Consider the following 23975-nt stretch of genomic DNA (forward strand, 5'->3'; position numbering starts at 1 on the left):
GTCCTCTTCGAGAGCCTACGAATTTGCATGATCTAGAGCAGGGCTGTCAAACTCATTTTCACAGAGGGCCACATCAGGCTTATGGTGACCGTCAAAGGGGTAAATGTAATGCCGCCTGCAGACAGACGATTCGGATCCAACTGCGACACTCACCTGCTCCCGTGGCTCCGACTCTGTGATGTGCCGGCTGCCACCCAGCCAACGCATGCGCAGAGCGGAGCCAGTGGCCGGAGAGTGACATTTCTGTGCGGGGCTTTGCAAAATAGAGCATGCTGCGATTTGTTTTCCGCGTGAGATTTCGCACGGAGAAATCGCAGCCGTCTGCATAGGATTACGTTTTCTAACGCAATCCTATGGCAGCTTCCATGGGCGGAAATTCTGCGGGAAATCCCGCTGTGGAATTTCCGCCCGTGTGCAGGAGGCCTAAGACTGTACAGTAAGGGCCTGTTCACACAAGCATATTTGCGTACATACTATGCAGTGAATAGAAGCCATTGATTTCAATGAGTCATTCACATGATGTATATTGTCACACAGCATGACCTATTTTGTGGCGTACTACGCACCGCAATAGGCCATTGAAGTGAATGCGCCGCGCGAATATGTGGTGAATGCGCAGGAAACCTATGTATTCACTGCATATTCGTGCACCATCTCAGTGTGCCCATCTGCATTTCTTTTTGCGTATGCAAATATACAGGCATAAGCGATTTTCGATTGTGCAAACACGCAGCATATTTGTGCGACCAAAATACAATTACACCCGTGTGAACAAGCCCTAATAGTGACCCTGATAGTGGCCCCAGTAAAAATAACGACCCCCACAGTGGCCCAATTAGTAACATTAACCCCCCTCATTAATAATAAGCCCCCCTCAGTAATAAGCCCCCCTTCAGTAATAATAAGCCCCTCCTCAGTAATAAGCCCCCCTCAGTAATAATAATAAGCCTCCCTCTCAGTAATAATAGAGCTCCCCCAACCCATATACTTACCTCCTCCTAGCTGTCAGCGCCGCGCCCCCTCTGCTCACATTGAGCCCGGATGCACACTGACATCAGTGTGTGCGCCCGGCACACTTCCTCCCCGTGTCCTCTTCTGCGGAGCTGAAGAGCAGGGGACTCAGAGGAGGAGGATCCCGGCTGCACACTGACATCAGTGTGCGTCGGGATCAGCGGTAACAGCGCGATTACCAGTAGGGAGCTGCGGCACCCCAGCTGGTAATCGCTGCAGTTGTGAGCGGCGTCGGCATGCCGCGGGCCACATAACATGAGGCAGCGGGCCTTGTGTTTGACACGTGATCTAGAGGCTTGGTTACAGCAAGTGCGGACGGATATGCCTCAAGATACAATATGGAACCTATATGGCCACCTGTATCACATCTTGCATCCAAGCTAAAGGCGACCCAACAGGGTATTAGAGCATGTGTTATTAGGGTATAAGTGTTCAGTTTTCTGCAGCAAATTATGCCTTTGCTCTGATATTGGAATCACTTATATATTTTTTTTTCACAATGTGTATAATGTATTATGTAACTTAATTTTTTTCATCTTTGAGCAAGCGTGAAAAAAACTATGAATTTTACCTTTTTTTTTTTTTTTTTTACTATGTGGTGTAAATGACATAACTTTATTCTGTTGGTTGGTATAATTATGACGATACCAAAATTATGTATTTTGTTGTTTTTTTTCCCATTTTTACTTTCTTGGAGAATATTATTTTTTGAATCGCTGTATTCAAAGACTTTTAACTATTTTATTTTTTCATGGACTGAACTGTGTAAGGGTTTTTTTTATTGAATGACTAGCTACAGTTTTTATTGGTGCTACTTTGGGATTCATATGAATTTTTTTGACCACTGTCATTTGTTTTTATGGGGGCTCAGTTTTTTACTTTTTTTTATATCATTTGTTGCACGAAGTAAAAAGGGTTTTCAAATTATTCTACAAATTGTTATGGATGTGATAAATTTATGGCTTTTTAAAAAATTAATAAAAACATGGAAAAGTTCAAAAAGTTGTTTATTTTTTTCGTGATGACATCCCACTGCAGATGGCTCAGGCTCAGCTCCTAATCCCATGTCATCCATATGCTGTAATTATATGGTATTTCATGTGAACCCCTTCCCTTCCCAGCCATGAAAATGAACATGATAGGAAGAGACTAAAAATGAGTGTCTTATATTATCAAGTCCCAATATATTAGGAAGTGTATTCTAGCAAAATCTTGGAAAGTAAAATGTTAAAGGGGTTGTCTCGCGAAATCAAGTGGGGTTATACACTTCTGTATGGCCATATTAATGCACTTTGTAATATACATCGTGCATTAAATATGAGCCATACAGAAGTTATTCACTTACCTGCTCTGTTGCTAGCGTCCCCGTCGCCATGGTTCCGTCTAATTTCGGTGTCTTCTTGCTTTTTTAGACGCGCTTGCGCAGATGGTCTTCTCCCTTCGGCTCCGCTCGGCAGCATCGGCGTTTTGGCTCCGCCCCCCTTGTACGCGTCATCGCGTAGCTCCGCCCCATGACGTGTGCCCGTTCCAGCCTCCTGATTGGCTGAAATCTGCACGTGACGGGGCGGAGCTACGCGATGACGCGTACAAGGGGGCGGAGCCAAAACGCCGATGCTGCCGAGCGGAGCCGAAGGGAGAAGACCATCTGCGCAAGCGCGTCTAAAAAAGCAAGAAGACACCGAAATTAGACGGAACCATGGCGACGGGGACGCCAGCAACGGAGCAGGTAAGTGAATAACTTCTGTATGGCTCATATTTAATGCACGATGTATATTACAAAGTGCATTAATATGGCCATACAGAAGTGTATAACCCCACTTGATTTCGCGAGACAACCCCTTTAACACAAGCTGTCACATCAGCATCAATAAACACCTACAGGAATGTTTTTGCCACCAGCGACAAAATTTTATTTCCACCATTTTCAGGTACATTTAATCTATTGAAAACTTTTTTTTTCATTTTTGGGTTGGGGCAAATTGTTTTTAAAAAAGTTCCACCATTCTCTGTTGATTTTTCTATTTATAATGTTCACCCTGCAGTATATTACATGTCTTAATTTTATTCTGTAGGTTGTTATGATTATGGTAATACCAAATGTATATAGTATGTTATGTTTCACTACTTTTGCATAATAAAGATTTATTTGAAATAATTTGCTTGTGTTCCTGTATCCCCATCGGTGGAGCTTTATAAATGCTTATTTTTGTGGGATGAGTTGCAGTTTTCATGAGTACCCTTTTGGGGTACATATGACATTATTTTTATGGCATTTACCTTGCAGGGTAAATAATATGTTGTTATGGGTTGCTATTGTTGCAGTAAGAGCAAATATATATACTTTTCATAATAAAGCATTTTGTAAGACATTAAAAAAAATTTTTTTATTTGTTTTTTCTTTGAATATTAACTTTTTTTCAATGTACTTGTCTGTGACAAGTTGAATAGTTTTTCAATGGTTTAAAATAAGATAAAGAGCTAGTAAACTGTGACACAGAAAGTTATCCTAACGAGTTAAGAGTTAGTTAAGGTTTGCTAAGTCTGTAGTAACTTTTTGAAATGCATTAAATAATAATCTGGCAAGCAGCCCAGTGTTAAGGCAAACTGGAACATATGGGGCGTCTGACAATGAAAAAGTGGAGCAAAAAGCAAGCACTAATGATCCATACAGCATAAACTGTTTATAGTCTCAAACAAAAACAGAATATTTAGACAATATGAGGGAGGAATGGTTACTGTGAAGTCCTCCACCCACACCACCTCGTGAAGGCTAGAGAACCATTGTCCGATGATCAGTAGTACCGTATGATGCCATGGGGGAGAAATACATGCCCACACTGCATTAACTAAGTGCTGGATCGCCTATCTTGAGGCTATGTTATCAATAGTATTTCCCTGAAAAAAAACCTTTAAAGGGAACCTGTCATATACTTTTTGGTGCTTGCATCAAGGACAGCATAAAGTGACGGTCTGTCATTTATGAACCCATGTTTTGTAGTTTCTGAGCACTTACAAGCTTCAGTGCCTGGAGAGCAAGGTCCAGCTTTAGCATGAAGCTCTACCAACAGCACTCACCTGCGGTGATTGACACTTTTCTAAAACTTTTCCTAATAGTCCTGCTATAGACTGCGGAAATTCGCGTGAAAATTCTGCACGTGCCATGGACATGAGGCCTTAAAGCACAACCTCTACCTTCATAAAAGTCCGATTATAGAGAGGACATATATTAAAACAGTCTAAGTAATCCAGAAAAAAACAATACATTTCTTTAAAACTTTGTGGCATCCTCTTTACATTGACTTCTATTAGGGTTGGCACTCCTCAAGGATGATTGAATCCAAAATTTGTTTAAAATTTTCCTTTAACCCTTTAAGGACATGGCCTATTTTGTCCATAAGGGCACAACGAATTCATATTATTTACTATAAAGTGGAGACTGCTAACGCCTTTGGCTGACATGCATTCCCACGCCATTATAGAAGCTGGGAATTTGATTGTCTGAGTTAGGCAGTCTGGGTGACACGCTTCTTCAGAAGTTCAGATCGCTCATTGGCTCTCATTGCCATTGCATAGATCAAATGTCATAGATCAAATATCAACTTCATTGATAAGGCACCCAATTTTGACGTTCCTTAGATCCCGCCAGACATTTCGTTTTTTGCAGTGTTGTAACAAGTGTTTTTTTCCTTTCCCTTGTAGAAGCCAAAATGTAGTCTATGTATGGCTCTTTTGCACACTGTGTTACATAAAATGAAATTGCAGCAACTGATCCTTGCAGATTCTTCTGGACAATTCTGTGCAAAGCTCTTCTGTCTTGGGCAGAAATTTTGACATGCGGACTATTTTCTTCCCAACAGCAGTTGAGCCTATGTTTATATTTTGAAGCAATACCTTGAATTGTCGGGTGATGTATATCCAATATTTTGGAAATCTGAGTATGAGATTTTCCCATTTTGTGTGACTGTATTATTGCTTTCCTCAGCTGGTCATGCACTGGTTTGCCAAACAGCATTTTTGAAAAGTTTCAAAATTTTATGAAACGTTTGGAAACTGATGCTTAAAGAGTAGCTGCACTTTCAGCTAACTTTTGATATGTCATAGAGATATGTCAAAGGTATCAATTAGTGGGGGTCCCACTGCTGAGATCTCCGCTGATCACTAGAATAAGGGGGCTGGAGGACTCACCCGAGTGCTGTTCCCCCTCGACTGCCTTTGTTGCTTCTGTCTCATTCCGAAAGTTGAAGACAGCCTCATAGAACTTTCTATACACCTCCATGTGAGCTGTCTTCAGCTACTGGGATCAGCCAAAAACCAGCAAAGATATTTAGGAGGACAGAACACTCAGGTGAGCCTGTAGTCCCTTCATTCTAGCATTCAGCGGGGTCTTAGCAGCAGGACCCCACTGATCAATTCTTTGGATATGACTCTATGACGTGTTAAAAGTTAGCTGACAGTGTAGTTACTCTTTAAATATGTTGTACTGAGCCCTAGCTTTGCACCTTGGCTTAAACAGAAAGCCAAAGTGCAAAGTTAAGGCTCATTTACATGACAGTGATTTTGGCGCATATTCAGGCGATGCATGCCACGTGACATGCGGTGAATGGAGTCAGTGAAAGTGCATGGACTTTCATTGATCCATTCACATTAGCGTGTAAACACTGCATGTAGATATGGGCAACAAAAAGATCGCCGTATGCTCTATTTCTCCACGTATCACAGCATGAGCTCTATTCTTTTCTATGGGCAGCGTATGCAATGCTGTTCATACGCATTACATTGTGTACGAGTAGCGATATATACGCAACACCACTATGAAGCAGAGCAGGGAACTAAAAAGGAAAAGTCGCGTGCGTGAGATACACGGTCATGCGCAGTACACTCGCTGCCATATGCCGTGGTAGCTGACTCTGCCAGCATCACACAGACCGGTAAAATGCTGTGGGGTCCCCTGCAGCATTTTACGCATACGGTTGTGTGAGTGATGCCTTGTTCTATCTTTATTTACCAATCCGCAAATAATAGTTGGACTATGATGGTTCACAGGTAGCAGATGAACAATTACGCAACATAATGGTGAAGTTGAAAAACTTGTGTAACGTTTCTGCAAATCATATAAATATAACATAATAAATCATATTGTTTGAATTCCGAAATTTTCATTCTATAGAATAAATCAATTTTGATGAAAGTATAAAGTTTGGATAACTGATGAACACAATGAAAAATTGACAACAATTTTTTACAGAAACGCATGCATTCAAAACAAATGGCAGGTGAATAGAGATGAGCGAACGTACTCGGATAAGCACTACTCGTCCGAGTAATGTGCTTTATCTGAGTATCGCTGTACTCGTCTTGAAAGATTCGGGGAGCGCCGCGGAGCGGGGAGCTGCAGGGGAGAGCCGGGAGGATCGGAGGGGAGATCTTACTCTCCTTCTCTCCCGCCCGCTCTCCCCTGCTCCCCGCCGCAACTCACCTGTCAGCAGCGGCGCTCCCCGAATCTTTCAAGATGAGCACAGCGATACTCGGATAAAGCACATTACTCGGACGAGTAGTGCTTATCCGAGTACGTTCGCTCATCTCTACAGGTGAACTATTATGAAAAGGGGGAGTACAATGCATGCTGAGTAAAGTGTCAATCATGGTGGATTGGCAGCGTTAGTGACATCACATAAATAAGACAGACCTATCTCACACTAGGTGCTGTGTGACCTGGATATGTCAGTACTCTGTATGTACACAACATTGGCCCATAAGTAACGGACCCCTGAAATCTCTATATCAAGACCATACAATTTGTGAAAAGCTTTCTTATAAATCTGGTACAACCTTCAGCTTTTTTTCATAAACTTGGAAAATGGTTAGAAAACCTAAAAAAAAGTTAATGACCTCCTCCTTTACCCCTACAAGCATCCTATCCATCTCCATCTCCATAATAGGTGTTTCTGAGATAGATTTACTTAATCTATACATAATTTAGGAAAAGTATAAAACTTATATACCAACTTATAGGTCCATGCAAAATTTATGGGACATTGCCTGGTTTTAAGTCTCAAGATACTGTTTGTTTTTAGAAGTGAAATCACCCCATTATCTTCACAAATATGTCATAACAGCTAATAATGAATTCCCAGGTAATTAAGCATGACATCCTTGGTCATTGTGGTCCTCACTTATAGGAACTCCTTACTCTCAAAGATTTTGCCATGACTGCAATAAATGGGAAATTAAACACAATATCCTCAATAATTGTGCTCTTCACTCCATTAGCCTTGCAATTTATACCATGACTGTGATTGATGGGGCACCAGGAATTCGGGCACTATGTCGTAATCATGGTCTTCAGCTACTGGAACCCATTATCTTCACAAGCTGTGCCAATGCAGCTATTAATGGATCCCAGAAAATTAAGTACAATGTCCTTGATCATTGTAGCCTTCACATATAGGACCCCATTACCTTCACAAGATATGGCATAACACCTAATAACAGGTTCACAAGTAATTAAGCACAATGTCCTTGATAACTGTGGTCTTCACCTATAGCACCCCATTAGCCTCACAAGTTATATCATGACTGCTGTTAAAAGGGTACCAAGAATTCAGACACTATGTCATAATAAGTGTGGTCTTCATCTACATTATCTTCACAAGCTATGCCATGACTGCTATTAATGGGGTCCCAGGACATTAAACACAATTCTTTGTCTTCCTAAAACAGACCTAAGTAGAGCCACATGGGATACAACAACTAACAGTAAAGACATGAGGCAAGAACATGATGGAAATATGATACAAATCATGATTAGAGGTATTTGGCCCATTCCAAATATGCTCATAAATGATTATAATACAAAGAATTGATTTAGTGACAGGTTGTGCTCCTGGGACCTGTAGTTCTATGGGTTTCCAGGAGCACACTGCCACAGGTGTGGGACGTTTGAGATGGCTGGGTTTGGAGTTCTCCAGCCCGCCAATCACCACACATCTCATGAACATAAATACCAGCCCCTCTGGCTAGAGGCTGCTGGTTTCTTCCTCTCCCTCCCAGTACACTTGTGGTTGTATCCATGCATGTTTTTTATAGGTGTGAATAGCAACGTGTCCTGTGTGCCTGTGTAGGAGGCCAGACATGTGGTGTGAACAGTCCTGTTCAGTGTGGTATGCATTCCCTTATGTGTTGGTGAACTGCGTCCTGTTCTGATTTGATGGTTTTCCACCTAGGGCGAGCCAGGTCCTTAGGTTCCAGCGTGGGACCGTCCCTATTGGGACGATTGCCCCGTTTACAGGGAGGACTCATGGGGTAGTTGTCTTGTTATAGTAAGGACCCATGAGACAAACAGGACCCTTGTCATGGGCTTGTGGGCTTAAGTATATTGTCCAAAATATGAACCAATACCTTGTACCATAGCAATTCCATCTGTTTATGTGTGCAGGTATGTTAGGTGAGTGTTTTGGGTGTTTGTCAATCGTGTCATATCTGCTCGTGACTCCTGTTCGCAGTTAATGTATGAATTATACGTGACATTTGGACCCATTAAAGTTCAGTGTTTAAGGAATCTGTGTTTTCCCATTAAAAGGAAATTGTGACAATGTGCATACAGTATGTATTGTAGTCTCTTCGAATTCTCTGCCGTTCTACATTGAGATCACACAGGTTAATGAAAAACGGTCTCTAGACAGTGTACTACAAACTCCGTGGTAATGCACAAATGACTGACTTATGTCTTGTTCTTCTCATTCAGAAGATAGCTGAACAGCAGTGCTGAAGGAGGGGGGCCCTGTAGCAATGGGAGCCCTGAGGTCCAGCATAGGGGGAACTGGGCAGTTACCTAAGGCCCCTATTGCTAAAGGATCCCCTTTTCCATAATGTTGTTCAACTGCCACTCCATGAGAGCGAGCGGGAGAGCAGCTGAAAAGAAGTGACACTGACAGCATTAAGTAGACCCCTTTTTGTATGAGCCATGGCACTTTGCAAGACTAAAGTGGGGCACTACACTGCTGCTGACATATTCCAGTCCTGCACCTGCACTTCTTCTGCTCCAACTGAGCCTATTGACTGTTGTGTTATGTACTGAAGACGTCCAGCATAAGAACGTAGTGTACAGCAACACTAACAGCATCCTGATGCTGGATAGCGTCACACAGCATAGAAGCAAACCACCTGTGTCTCAGAACCTGAAGAGAAGAGAAGCCATAGAAGGAGGTAAGTATAAGTAAATATGGCTACAAATTCTACAGCTATTCAATAAAAATCTTTTTTTGCACATTTTTGACTACCCCATATGCAGTTTCCCACTGTAAGCCTGGCCATATACTAATATTTTTTGAAGTCATATGTAATTCGTAAGAAGTACAACACTGGTTATGTTTCAGAACAAAGGTGACATAATTATTTTTGATGGAAAGCACAAGGTGGGTATGATTATTGTGTGGGGCACTAAAAGTACCCATAAATATTACATTGAGTTTGAGGAAAACTAACAATTTCAACCAAAACAATTTATTGGTTGAACTATAACAATGAACAATCGTTTTAGCCAACTGGTGACAGTCATCAGCTGAAAAGAACTTGGCCGTGTTTTACATTTTTTACGATGGTCTTCCAAAGGATCTTTCATTCATAAGGCATGAACAATCTTTCCTAAAAGGTTCTTTCAAAGGAAGATCATTTGTTGACGAAAGATCGTTCATGAAGACGTACAAACTCTAATTTGACTATTGAACAAAAATTTCGAGAACAATCAACTTCTTGTCAGTTTGCCATCATTCAGCTAGTATGATCGTTCATTGCCAAATTTCACCCAACAAATTGTTTTAGTTGAAATAATCTAATCCCATCTACTTTAGTCTAATGTGTATGGGCATCTTAAAGGGAGTACTGTATAGGTTTTGGGACACTAATATCCCTAAAATTATGTGGGGGCACTATTACTTTGTGGAGTACAAAAGATGTCACTTTTATTGCAAAGTGCTCTATTACCATCTGGTGCACCATTACAGTCTGGAATACAATGTGGTGTGTTGCCTCTTTGGTACTATCTGTAACTAATGTTTTAGGTGTGCTATTTCTATGGTACATTTTTTTAAGGGTAACCATAATTATGACATCATTATTTCTTCTTTATGTATGCAGTGTTTTTACGTCATTATTTTTATATACGGTCAACAGAGCGCCTTTGTAGAACTGATATCTACCACTATATGGTCACTGTATAAAAAAAGATAAAAATAGGTCAGGTCAGCACTTCCAAATAGAAATCTATGGTCACTGTTGTGATACGTTTGAGACATGATTGATTGAGAGATTGTGTCAAAAGGTGTAGGTAGAAGGTAATCATAACTAATTGCTGTATGTGCGCTTACCTATCTCTATTACTAGTCTACTATTTTAACTTGCTTTGAGGTATTCTACAGAAGCTCTGGACATATATGGTCTAGGCAAAAGACCAGTTACAGTGACTCATAGTTACGGGATGTTGCACAGTAATATTGTCCAGATATGGATATCTTCATAGAGAAACTATGCAGTAGTATATATATTGCCAAAACACGTGCACCGCTTTATTTACCTAAGAATGACGTGTTTTATCATACTGCGCAGAAGCGAATATGTTACATAACCAAACAGTAGTATAAATAAGGGTGATCTTCAGGGAGGGGTTGGGACTCATCTTGTGGCCGTTAGACGTACCGGCGTACTCCCGGATCCTCTTACCAATCGTACCTGGAGATCCCCCGATTGCGGAGTGATGCTACAATATCCGGTGATGTATTGATGCTTATCTTTGTTACCCATGTGATCTCAATGCCTATATGTTAATTAACTGTTTCACTTATATTCATATACTAAAGAGTGAATAAACTCGTGTTTTATATTTGTCTTACCTCAGACTGTGTGCTTAACTGGTATGTTAATGAGGTTGAAAAATTGCCAAAATCTTGAGCAGGTAAGACATAAATTGGCGTAGTCTGGCAGGATATATATATATATATTGTTGTCTTTGGTAAGGTTATATTACTGTATAATTTGGTATTGTGACAGTGCTTCTCAGTGCACGGGGGGCTGCTGTCACCATATTAGATTTTTGGCCCATTGTCAAGGGGTTCAAATGGTTATAACTTTGCTTTGATAAGTGATAGAGTAATAATAGTAAATACACATTGATAGTCGCAGCAAGTAGTCCCTGTTGAACCCATTGGCATACTGCCAAAATTTTATAAGTTCTGTAACTTTGAGACAGGACTTGGGAGATTGGTGCCAGTTTGCACGGTTGTGTCTAGCAATAAGCGGGACCTTTGTGCAAAATTTCACCAATTGGCACGTTGCCAAAATTTTCGGAGTTCTGTAACTTTAAGACAGGACTCGGGAAATCGGTGCCAGTTTGCAGGGTGGTGCCTCGCCTTAAGGGGGACCTCTGTGCAAAGTTTCACCAGATTGGCACGTTGCCAAAATTTTGTAAAGGGGAACTCTGTGCAGAGTTTCACCAAATTGGCACGTTGCCAAAACTTTCGGAGTTCTGTAACTTTGAGACAGGACTTGGGAAATTGGTGCCAATTTGCAGGGTGGTTTCTCGCGGTGAGGGGGACCTCTGTGCAAAAAATTTTTCACCAATTGGCACTTTGCCAATAAGACAACAATATGTTTACAAAAAGAACCAAAAAGGTTAAATCTGAACAGAAAATAGACATCCCCGGCTGGTCCAAGGGTCCCTATGATATATTAGCTCAGGAGTTGATGCATAATGGGCTTGCAGAATCATGGGATAGTAAGCTAAAAGATTCAGAGCCCCTCGATGTTGTTAAGGTACTCGAGGAGACCCCTGCCAAGGCAGGTGATGCAGTTCAGTTGGGTAGGAGAAATTGGGTATTGGCCTCAGCCTATAGGAATATCCATAAAAAGAAGTCCCAACTTATAAGAAAACTTAATCAGGCGGAACAAAAGTTAGCAGAATCTGAAGGAAAGAGAGTGGTGTTGGAATGTAACCAAAGGCTGATAAAGGAAAAAATAGAACATTACCAGAATATTGCAGAAAAGGCTGTTGTAAAAGTTGCTCAGAATAAATATAAGGGACGCAAAGGTAAATTTGATAAGCGAAAGGTATCGAAAGCTATAGCTTCTGCTTCTGTGAACTGGGACCCAGATAAGTGGGATGGAGACTTATGGGATTCCTCATCTTCTTCGGGGGAGGAGGACTGGCATAAGGGGGATTGGGAAGACCCACCCAATCCAATAATTGATCCACCTGCTTTAAAACGTGCCCAGCCCATTAGCAGAAGGAAGGAAACTACTGAATATGGACCCGATACCCAGCCTATCGTAGGTCATGATGGGCAAAGGTTGCCCAGGTATGACGATCAGGGAAACTATATGTACGATGCCGATGGGAGACTGTTGGTGCAAGAAGAATTGGTGCCACATAGGCGCACCAGGCTTACCCTAGAGGATTTCTCTCAGTCAGAAGTTGATGATATACTGAGTAGATTTAGGCAAAAGCCTGGGGAATCTGACATACCATGGTTGGTCCGTCTATTTGAGCACGGGGCGACTGGGGTAATGTTGGATCCAAAAGATGCAATGAGATTTGTTACTCTAACCAGAGATCCAGTAATCAGTAGAAATTTTAGAGAATATTTTCCTAATCATCAAGGAGAAAGTGCTATTTCCCTGTTTAATATAGTAACCAATGGGTTTCTTAATAAATTCCCAACAGAGGCAGACATTCCAATCAATGACAAACCTTGGTACACTATCAGGGATGGCATTGAAAGGTTGAAGGAGGAAGCTATGAGGGTCTCATTAACTATCATCGAGCATATGGAAGATTATTTGGAGACTCGGCTGACAGCAGGAGTTAGAAATCGTTTAATTAAGACTGCACCTCCGGCTTATAAAGCCGTGATGATGACCCTACTTCTATCCATGACTAATGAGCCAATGTCTGCGGTCGTGGCTAGAATGCGGGAATTGCAAGATATGGGAAACTGGGATAGAGAGGAAAAGCGAACAGATCGTGATAGGTCTAGGAATCCTAGTTCCCAGGGGACTGGTGATTCAGGAGTGCCAAGGGTATCTCGTAGAGATATGTTTCAGGCTCTCCTGAAAGCTGGAGTCTCCAAGGACGCCATTGATGGAAAAGATACAGGTGATTTGTGGCGTCTTTATAAACAGAAGGTATTATCCAACAAAAAGGTGGATAAAAGGGAAGATTCAGTGGCCCCAAAAGCTTCTAAAAAGAGAGAGAAGCAGGTCACTAATTTAGAACCTAAGAAATTAGAATGGGAGGACTTTCAAAAGATCTATCCATGGAAGGAGATGGCTGCAATGGTAGCTAGCCAAGTGCATGACCATTTGAAGCCATCTGCTCCGCTCCTGGAGGAATCAGATTCTGATTCCGCATAGGTAGCAAGCCAAGCCCCTGTCTGGGTTAGGCGGGATGACAGACCCTACGTCCCGCTAGCCATACATTGGAAAGGGGGTAATGTCCAAAGGGTCCCAGCTTTAGTAGATACAGGGGCGGAGGCTACTCTGATTTATGGAAATCCCAAAAAGTTTAAAGGTCCAAAAGTTAATATTTCAGGATTGGGAGGAAAAGTTACCGAAGGAGTACAGACACAGGTAACTTTGAAATTGGGCAATCTGCCCTTACGTAAATACACGGTGTTAGTAGTACCTATTCCGGAATATATAATTGGCATAGATATTCTAAAAGGATTGACACTACACCTTGAAGATGGTAAGTTTGCCTTTGGCGTAAGGAAAATAGGGATAAAAGCTTGTCCAGTTACGGTGGGAAAGGTCAAAATGCCACCCGTACATATCCCTCCTGCAGGAAAACTGGTTGCTATGAAGCAATACAGAATTCCTGGAGGTCACAAGGAAATAGGAGAAACCATTAAGGATTTGGTCGATGCTGGGGTTGTGAGGCCTGCAACCACAGCATGGAACAATCCGGTATGGCCTGTGAAGAAAAGTGATGGGTCTTGGAGGATGACTGTCGATTACAGGGAGTTGAATAAACAAACACCTCCCTTGACAGCAGCTGTCCCAGACACCATTACAATTGTGGAGCAGATCCAAAGTCACAGTGGACAATGGTACGCTGTGATTGATATCGCACAAGCGTTCTTCACAATTCCAATAGAAGAAAAGGCACAAGATCAGTTTGCCTTTACGTGGCAAGGACGTCAATATACGTTCACTCGATTGCCACAAGGTTGGATACATAGTCCAACCATCTGTCACCGGACGGTGGCAGAACATTTGGATGAGTTTGATTTACCATCAGAAATGCAGTTTTCACATTATATCGATGATATAATGATTCAGGGACCGGATGAACAATCTGTAAAGAAACAACTGGACGGATTGTTACATCATCTGCGAGAAAAAGGATGGGAAATAAATGATAGCAAGGTGCAGGGCCCCTCTCAGACGGTGAAATTCTTAGGAATTCAATGGAATAAGGGCCATAGGGAGATTCTCCCTAAGGCAAGGCAGAAAATCTTAAATTTTCCCACTCCAAAAGACAAGAAGGAAACACAATCCTACATAGGATTGTTTGGATTCTGGAGACAACACATTCCGCATCTGGGGCAGCTTCTTGCTCCTCTTTACAAGGTGACTCGTAAGAAGTATGAGTTCACGTGGGGAGAGGAGCAACAGGTTGCATTTGAGGCAGTAAAAGAAGCCATACAACAGGCCGTAGATTTATGGCCTTTACAAGATGGTGAGATAGAACTTCATGTATCAGTTCAGCATATGTATGCAAACTGGTCATTGTGGCAGAAGCAAGGGGGCAAAAGAGTGCCACTAGGCTTCTGGAATCGAAAATTACCAGATGCAGGAGAAAAATACACTCCACTGGAGCAACAGCTGTTGGCATGTTATTGGGCCCTGGTGGATACTGAACAATTGACAACAGGACACATAGTCCTTCTAAGGCCGCAAATACCCATCATGAGTTGGGTATTATCTAATCCAAAGTCCAACCGGATAGGACATGCCCAGGAGCAGAGTATCATTAAGTGGAAATGGTACATCTCAGAAAGAGCGAAAAAAGGTGAAGGGGGGATAGCTGCCCTGCATGAAAAGATAGCTGATATCCCTCCAGATGGTCAGGTTACACCAGTAGCACAAATGGAGGAATCCCCAGTAAAGTGGGGAATACCTTACTCTGAGTTGACAGACTCCCAAAAAGAGCATGCTTGGTTCACGGATGGTTCGGCCAAGTATATCAGTGGAAGGCGTAGATGGAAAAGTGTAGCCTTTAATCCAAAATTAGACAAGACGTTGGTCATGGAGGGAGAGGGTAAGAGTAGTCAATATGCAGAACTTTGTGCGGTATTCTTAGCTCTGAAGCAGGAACAAGGGCAAGAATGTCACTTGTATACGGACTCATGGTCAGTTGCCAATGGTTTGGCCACTTGGATCATGGGATGGAAGAAGAACGATTGGAACATTCATGGTAAGGAATTGTGGGGGAAGGAGCTTTGGCAAGATATAGAGGAATTCATTAGGAGTACCAAAAGTACTGTGTTTCATGTTGATGCTCATGTCCCTCTTGACTCATTGGAACGTTTATTTAATTCTCAAGCAGATGCGGCAGCATCGATCTCTGTTGCCGTACAAGAACCTGACAAGGAAAAGGAAGCATGGCTTCAAGGTACAGCTGTTTGGGCTCACCAAAAAAGTGGACACTTGGGAGAGAAGGCCACTTACAGGTGGGCACAAGAAAGAGGTATCCCATTGACAGTGGACATGATCAAACAAGTAATCGCGCAATGTCCAGTATGTCAACATGTTCAAAAACGAGAAGTGCCTCATACAGTAATGGGACACATAGGGAGAGGCCAGTTGCCAGCGCAGATTTGGCAGATGGATTTTGTAGGGCCCCTCCCTGAGAGCAGAGGATGTAAGTATATTTGTACAGCAGTAGATACATTCTCAGGTCTGATGGTGGGATTCCCATGTAAAACAGCAACACAATGGAGTACTTTACGTACTCTGGAAGTTATTACCCAGTATTATGGGACTCCCCTGCAGATCCAGACCGACAATGGTTCACATTTTACCGGAAATCAGGTAAAAGAGTATGCCAGTAAAAACAACATAGAATGGGTATATCATATGCCCTACTATCCACAGGCCGCGGGCCTGGTGGAACGAATGAATGGGTTATTAAAATCTACCCTGAAGAAGCTCACTGAGACCGACAAATATGGTCAATGGAGAGATAATCTGACTGCTGCTTTACAGATTATCAACAACAGGCCCATCACTGATTCTATGACACCCTTAATGCGCATGCTAACACCCAATCTCAGTATAGATGTAGCTAAAGTAGAGACAATCTTGTACTGGAAATTAATCCAGATGCGCAGGCACCTTATAGAGCCACTCCTGCCGCTGCAGGGTTGGATCTATACGCTCTTGATACGGTGGTGATAGCCCCGGGAAAGGTGAGTACTATTCCCACAGGGATAGGATGCAAGATCCCGGAGAATCACTTCGGGCAGATAGCTACTAGATCAAGTTTTGCTCTGAGAGGTGCAGTAGTCCTAGGGGGAGTCATAGATGCAGATTATCAGGGGGAAATTAAAGTAATCATGATAAATTTAGGAACAGATCCTCTGATAATAGGAAAAAAGGAGCGCATGGCACAGCTGCTATTGATACCAGTGTATCTGACACAAGTGGAAGAAGGGGCGGCTCCCACTGAACTTACAGTAAGAGGAGATAAAGGCTTTGGCTCAACTAATGTTACTAATGTAGGGGCCAAAATATGGGTTCAGAATCACCAAGGACCGCCCTCCCCAGCAGAAGTTATTGCTGTGGGGAAAGATCGAACTTTGCTTATTATGCGACCCGGAGTAGAGAAATGGGAATATGTCCCACAAGAAAAGTGCTATTTGCGGGAATAATGCTTGTTTCCTTGCCTTCTCTAGAATCACATAATCATTTTTGGAATCCTTGGCGTCATGTGTTCGGTGTTCGCAGTAGGTGATGCGTGGACGCCAGGGATCCGCGTCAATGACACCGGAAGGAATGATTATTCGTGGGGCTGGAGGAATTCAACCCGAACAAGGAAGCAAGACAACTTCACTTGTGAAGCCAACCAGAAATGTTATATCGTGAATATTACCTTTGATGGGACTATCTGGAGTGGAAATCCATTATCGCATATAAGTTCGACCTACCGTCCTTCATATGCACTGCATAAGGCAACGGGACAAATAAACATTACGTCACTTGTGAAAGTGTCCTGCTGTCAGAGACCAAAAGAGTTGCCATATCTCAATTACTCCCTGGTGATACAATATGTTCAGAATTGTACAAATACGGGAGTGCAGTTTTCATTTCCCTTAAATGAGACAGAAGTAATTACGTGTGGAAATGCAACGGAGATCGAGAATCGGGCCATGTGGGGCCAGTTCCTGGTATTCGTGAACATTAATGCTTCTAAAATAGATCCTGGACATATAAAAAGGGTTCCATCCACCTGTCGCCTGGTGGGACGAGATGCTCAAAAGACTGTTATACAAGCTTCCGTGCAGTTTCCACCCTCAAGGACTTGTTCTACCAAGCGTTCCCGTCGAGCTTGGTATGATACCTTACTCGGAGGCTACGGAGCGCTTTCTGGGACTATTAATGGTTTTGATATAGAGACTTTAGCTAATCGAATGCATAACGCGGGAAGTGGTATTAAAGATGTGCTCACATTGCAGGCTAACTGGATGCCCACTATATGGCAGCCCTTTAGTATGCAAACGGATGTGGACACAATAATGCTTGATTTGCAAGATGCATCTAATAGGTTTTCATATGAAATAAATTCTAACATATCTAACTATGTTAATTGGTCAATATGTACCTTGCAGACCATTTATCAGCAACAACAAAAGAACACACTTCAAACTATGCTCATGACTGGCAATGAACAGGTGTGGAGGACCGTGTTCAATCAGACTATAACTGAGACTGATTGGATACAGTTGGAGGCGCAGAAAATGGTTTGCAATGATACATTATGTAAAGGGACCATATTCATATACAATGTTACTAAAAAGAATGTGATGTGTAAGTTTGTAGTTCTCCCCTTACTTATAGGTGTTCCAGAAGATATGCATTTCTGGGTACCTAGATTTAACGGGATTTACATTGATGACCAAAATAGAACTCATGATTTATCATTGTGTGATGATACATTAGAAGGGACCATATGCAAGGTCCAATCGGCTGTTTATGAACCATGCTTATTACAAAATACGATCAATGTATGTGAATGGACTGTGCTGCCACTCACTTTTAAGATGATGGTTGAAATAGCCCCACAGGAGGTATGTTTGGCAAGTAATTATCCTGTTGTACCTGGGATGGTTGTCCCATTTTCAGGATGCTTGCGAAACGTATCAGCACTTGTTTGGGAAAATGAGACCTTTGTGTTATTACCTGAACGAGACAAGACAGTGGCTGTCAATTGGCAACCACTGCCTTTAAATGTGTCAAATTGGGATCTAAATTTGACCAAATTCAAAAAGTTGTTAGAAGACACAGAAGAAGTACAGCAACATATTAAATTGCTTAATAAATCTTTGGCAACGCATATTTTAAGTACTACTGTAATAGCTGGCAAAATTGTAAAGATGGGATCGGCTATTGCTGATGCCACGTCACACCATTGGTATGACATCTTTATGGGATATTCATCATCTGCACAAACCACTCTTAATTGGCTAATACATCCTGTTTTGGCATTGGCCATAGTTGTAATACTTTTATCGCTATGGAATTGTTTCATGGCATATAAGGTATTCTGTAGAAAACCCCAAATTTTAATGGTATCATACGGCAAATAGTGAATGATTAAGGACCGATTGTGATACGTTTGAGACATGATTGATTGAGAGATTGTGTCAAAAGGTGTAGGTAGAAGGTAATCATAACTAATTGCTGTATGTGCGCTTACCTATCTCTATTACTAGTCTACTATTTTAACTTGCTTTGAGGTATTCTACAGAAGCTCTGGACATATATGGTCTAGGCAAAAGACCAGTTACAGTGACTCATAGTTACGGGATGTTGCACAGTAATATTGTCCAGATATGGATATCTTCATAGAGAAACTATGCAGTAGTATATATATTGCCAAAACACGTGCACCGCTTTATTTACCTAAGAATGACGTGTTTTATCATACTGCGCAGAAGCGAATATGTTACATAACCAAACAGTAGTATAAATAAGGGTGATCTTCAGGGAGGGGTTGGGACTCATCTTGTGGCCGTTAGACGTACCGGCGTACTCCCGGATCCTCTTACCAATCGTACCTGGAGATCCCCCGATTGCGGAGTGATGCTACAATATCCGGTGATGTATTGATGCTTATCTTTGTTACCCATGTGATCTCAATGCCTATATGTTAATTAACTGTTTCACTTATATTCATATACTAAAGAGTGAATAAACTCGTGTTTTATATTTGTCTTACCTCAGACTGTGTGCTTAACTGGTATGTTAATGAGGTTGAAAAATTGCCAAAATCTTGAGCAGGTAAGACAACTGTATGGTGGTTATGTTGTTTTTTGTATAGTGGTTTTTATTATGTAATGTAAGGCTGCTTGTCTGCGGGCGATTCTTCACTGAGTTTCCTGCAGCAATAATCTGGCCGCAGGAAAAGCAGTGACCATTTTCCATAGACTACTATTGAAAGCGCAGCCCCGCTGTCCACGAGTGGAGAATTATAGCAATTCTGCACCCATGGGTTTTAAATCGCAGTATGCTGCGATTAGCCGCAATTCTCCGTGGTGAGCCTGTCAGATAGGCTCAGTGGGGAGAACTGTTAGCTCTCCCCTGCTCCCCGGCGGCGGCTCCCGCGGTGGAGATCCGCTGCGGGATATCGCTACATCCGTGGACAGGAGCCCTTGTTGAATTACCATGTAGTGGTTATGGTGGGACAGTATTATTTGGCCTTGTATTGTGTATGCTTTGTTCAGTAACAGTATGGAAGCAAGTACTACTGTCTACCTATTCTCAGGACAGGTCTTCAATAGTTAATCAGCTGTGGTCCACCACTCAGGAATCTAGCTAGATAGCCGAACCCCTTATATTCTTTCTTGTTTCTGCAGAAGCACAATTTGTTTGCATACAGCATCTACTAGAGTATGCATTTTAGTTTTTATGCGATTTTTGCTGACAATCACTGTTTGATGCAAAGTAGCCTGAAGGTGGTTATGTGAATAAATTATGTTATGTTTGCAGTGCCCCAAAGATAACAGTCCATTCGAAACCCCCAAGAACTGACCCCATTTTGGAAACTAGACTCCTCAGGGAATTGATCGAGGGGTGTAGTGAGCAATCGGACACCACAGATGTTTCGTTATTTTTATTTTTTTAGATTTTAAATTGAAAACAAAAAATTATTTTTTTTTAGTAATATGTAGGTTTTTAGTGGCAAAAGGAGAAAGAGCATCCCACGATGTGTTAGCAACTTAGGGAGGCTTTTCAGATTTTTTCTAACATTTTTTCTGGAAACAAGGATCTGGAATAAGGGAATACTGCTGTAAAATTATCCAGGTAGAGGTGGTAACCCAGATCCAGTAATGGGGGCACCAATTCCCATACAATTTTTTCTACCACTACCAGGAAGGAGAGGGGGAGGCTTAACCATCTCACAATAAAATCACTGGCAGCAGCAAAGCAATGAGTGATTCTTCGCAACAAAAACGCATTACTGACGCTACAAAATCACGGGAACTCAGCTGCGAAATCGCCACAATTTTGTTATGCCAATATCGCTGTTGCCCGAGTGAAAGATGCCTAATGCTTGGCTTCTTTACTAGCCCCATACAGAATAGAATGCTGAAAATGTTGTGATTTCTGATACATCCAAAGAGTTAGAGGGGGGTTTGCAAAACTGGAGTTGGGGTTTTCTCAGATGAAATTCTAGGTATAGAAATTGTTTGGCTAACAACATAGGCAATAAAATCATCTGGAAAAAAAAATCTTAAAAAAGTCCACCGCTCTGGGCCCTCCTGTATTAAATTGTATCCCTGAGTTCCCACTAAAGTCACGGATCTGGGGACTAAAATTTTATGGGGTAATCCACTGAGCATCAGATGAATCGGGGTCCTCTGAAGTGGCAGTCCTTGGATGTCTTCTCAGTGGTACAGGGGGTTCAGACTTACTTGATGATAGAGTATAACGCCAGAAAAGTGGGGTTATCGTCACTAGTGGAGTATCAAAAAGAACAAATGGAATGTGCGCCACAAGGTCCTGATGTTCCCTTTTAAAGTCACCGTTCTCAAATCACCTAAACATAGGGAGAGCTGCAGGGTGGAGAGGGGTTTCTCAGTAGAGAGCCCCCAAAAAAGACAAGAAAACAATAAACTGTTAAAAACACTCTGCGCTGCCAGAGATGGTGAGCATAAAAAGATTTTAGCCTCTAGAGGCTAAAATCTTTTTATGCTCACCATCTCTGGCAGCGCAGAGTGTTTTTAACAGTTTATTGTTTTCTTGACTAGTGGAGTATGACACAGGCACAATTATTGCATAACCCTCCTCCGCAGTAAACCTCCAAGAGGTATTTATTATGTACTCAAACTGAAAAATGTAAACACTGAGCCATAATTGAGAACCTGAAAGGTTTAGTATTGAAAGATATCCATACTGACATGGTGACAACACTTGGAGACCATGCCCTTTCATATAGAACAGTGAAAAAATGGGTGGCAGAATTCAAGAGGGGCAGAACCAGCATTGAAGACGACCACTGTGCTGGACAACCTGTTGATGTGGCTACGCCAGAAAATGTTAAGATAGGCTCCGAAACTTCTGACTGAGGACCAAAACATTGTTAGGTGCAATGTATCAAAGTAGAATTTCGAGCTGTTCAGAACTGGTCCAGATAACCATCGACAAGACCTGGGTCCACCACTTACAGCCAAAGTCCACACAAAGCTCCATGCAATGGATACATCCCTCATCCCCTCCACCAAAAAAGGTCAAGTCAGTCCCCTCAGCTGAGACAGTTGTAGCAACAGTTGGGACTTGAGGGCAGGGTGAGGTTGGACTACCTTCCAAAGTGGCAAACTGTGATGGGAGCATACTACTCCAACTTGCTGCTGCAACTGCCTGAGGTGATCAAGTAGAAGCAACACGAAAAGTTGCCAGAAAGCGTCCACCTTCGCCAATACAACATGCCCCACCACAAGGCTGTCATTGCTGTGGCTACCATTTATATCTGTGGCTATGAAATCATGCTGCACCCACCCTACTTTCAGACTTCCCTCTCTTCCCAAATCTTAAAAAAAGCAATACAAGAAGGGATGCATTTCAAGAACGATGACATAATTTGTGCAATTTTGCAAAGCTTCGACAAAAACGTCTATGCCACCGATATCTTAGCCTTGAAATACCAGTGAATCAAATGTGTCAAAATATCAGGGACTAGGTTTAAATGAAAAAAAGGAAAAGAAAAATGTAAAAGATTTTTTATAGTTAGGCCAAAAAAGTTTGGGATGAGCCTCATATATGGGTATGGGGGTTTAGTGTGTCACTTTTATTTTGTAATCTAGGTCTTATTATTGTTGAAAGAGGGAAAATTGTCCAGAGGTCCCCTCCCAGCAAAAGGGTCAAAAACGTATATATGTTCAGCTAGGGCTGAGTGACTTCGGCAAAAATTAAAATGTTGATTTGTTCAAACTTATGATTGATCCTCAGTTTTAAGGCTCATTCACACGGCCATGATTTCAATGTGTATTACGCACATGATGCACGCCCGCGTGATATGGTCGTATGCGTAAAAGCTGCATGGATCGCACAACGTTTTACCACCATGGAGCTGGTAATGAGCCTGCTACAGCTGCTTCGCTGGTAGTCCCATACCATGCAGTTAAGTCTTATACATCTCCTGTCCTAACCTCCCATTCTTAAGGCCCATTTACACGAGCAGATAATTGCTCAAAGATCGCTCAAACGACAGTTTAAGTGACAGCTTTGAGCGATTATTTTGCATAAAAAATAATTGGTAATTAATTAGCTACTCAGCTACCTAAATACCAATTATGTATGCAAATGAAGCCTTCACTGAGCCCAAGGCTATTATCTGCGCTCAGATCCTTTGTTCTCCACGGGGAAACAATACTATCAGCACTCCCCCGTGGAGAACTAAGATAAAAGTGAGTGATGATTTTTAGGAGAGCTTGATTTTAAAGATCACCTAAAAGTGCTCGAAATGTGGGTGCCCCGCGTCCATTTACACACACTGATTATCGCTAAAACGATTGCTGATTAGCGAATTTTTAGAGATAATCGTCCAGTGTAAATGGGCCTTTAAAACAGTTGCCTGATTGCAAACTAATCTGAGAAGATATGCCAGGAGAATGGCACCCGACCTCTGCTGCCTCCGATTGACGGCACCGGTCACTTGGTATCCATTCCACAACAAAGACCGGGAGAACTGTGGGGAAGTAGGGCCGAGTCACCAGGGCTGAGAGCAGATAAGTCCAGCTAGTTAAATTGTTTGAACTGATTTGGATTGAATTTTAAAAAATTATTTTGCAGCCCAGAGAAGCCCTTTAACATAATCAAATACAGATTGGATGAGAGATGATGAAACTAAAGGAACTCAGTGAGTCTTATTAAGGGTGCTTTCACATGGGATGGAATATTCTGTAACAAAATCTGCAAGTCTGACGTGGATTTTGATTCACAATTGAAAATGGCAAAACGATGCTGGCAAATCTGCACCCAAATCCACATTCAGACCTGCGTGTTTTGACAGTGGAACATTCCACAGCGACCTGCAGAATATTCCATTCCGTATAAAGGCCCCCTAACGGCCTATACCTGGCTGTTATGCATTGTGGCTCAAGAGTCCAAGGCCACACCTGCGTGAAGAAGGCAAGAAGCCATGTGCACAACACCGTATGGAACCTTCATTGGTGAATTCGGTTAAATTCTCT

General features: G+C 42.1%; 1 protein-coding gene across 2 annotated transcripts; it reads left to right on the forward strand.

Moving 5' to 3' along the window:
- The first annotated feature begins 10737 nt into the window (after positions 1 to 10737).
- LOC136629230 (uncharacterized) lies at positions 10738 to 18934 on the forward strand. Of its 2 annotated transcripts, none has more exons than XM_066605403.1 (3): positions 10738 to 10777; positions 15611 to 15734; positions 16959 to 18934. In XM_066605403.1, exons 2-3 carry the CDS (start codon positions 15666 to 15668, stop codon positions 18867 to 18869), a joined length of 1980 nt encoding a protein of 659 aa, XP_066461500.1. In that variant the 5' UTR covers positions 10738 to 10777; positions 15611 to 15665; the 3' UTR covers positions 18870 to 18934. The 2 variants fall into 2 exon arrangements, with proteins under 2 accessions (XP_066461500.1, XP_066461501.1); XM_066605404.1 differs by lacking the exon at positions 10738 to 10777 and having other exon boundaries at positions 14843 to 15734; positions 16959 to 18042; positions 18223 to 18352.
- Positions 18935 to 23975: the final 5041 nt, after the last annotated feature.

This window comes from Eleutherodactylus coqui, chromosome 1, assembly GCF_035609145.1.
Source record: "Eleutherodactylus coqui strain aEleCoq1 chromosome 1, aEleCoq1.hap1, whole genome shotgun sequence".
Lineage (NCBI taxonomy): Eukaryota > Metazoa > Chordata > Amphibia > Anura > Eleutherodactylidae > Eleutherodactylus > Eleutherodactylus coqui.

Excerpts from the sequence above, each read along its gene's own strand:
- LOC136629230 (XM_066605403.1), top strand. The coding sequence starts at position 15,666 with ATGGCTTCAAGGTACAGCTGTTTGGGCTCACCAAAAAAGTGGACACTT. Across the intron at positions 15,735-16,958 it reads GGAGAGAAGGCCACTTACAG|AATCACATAATCATTTTTGG; the intron begins GTGGGCACAAGA and ends TGCCTTCTCTAG.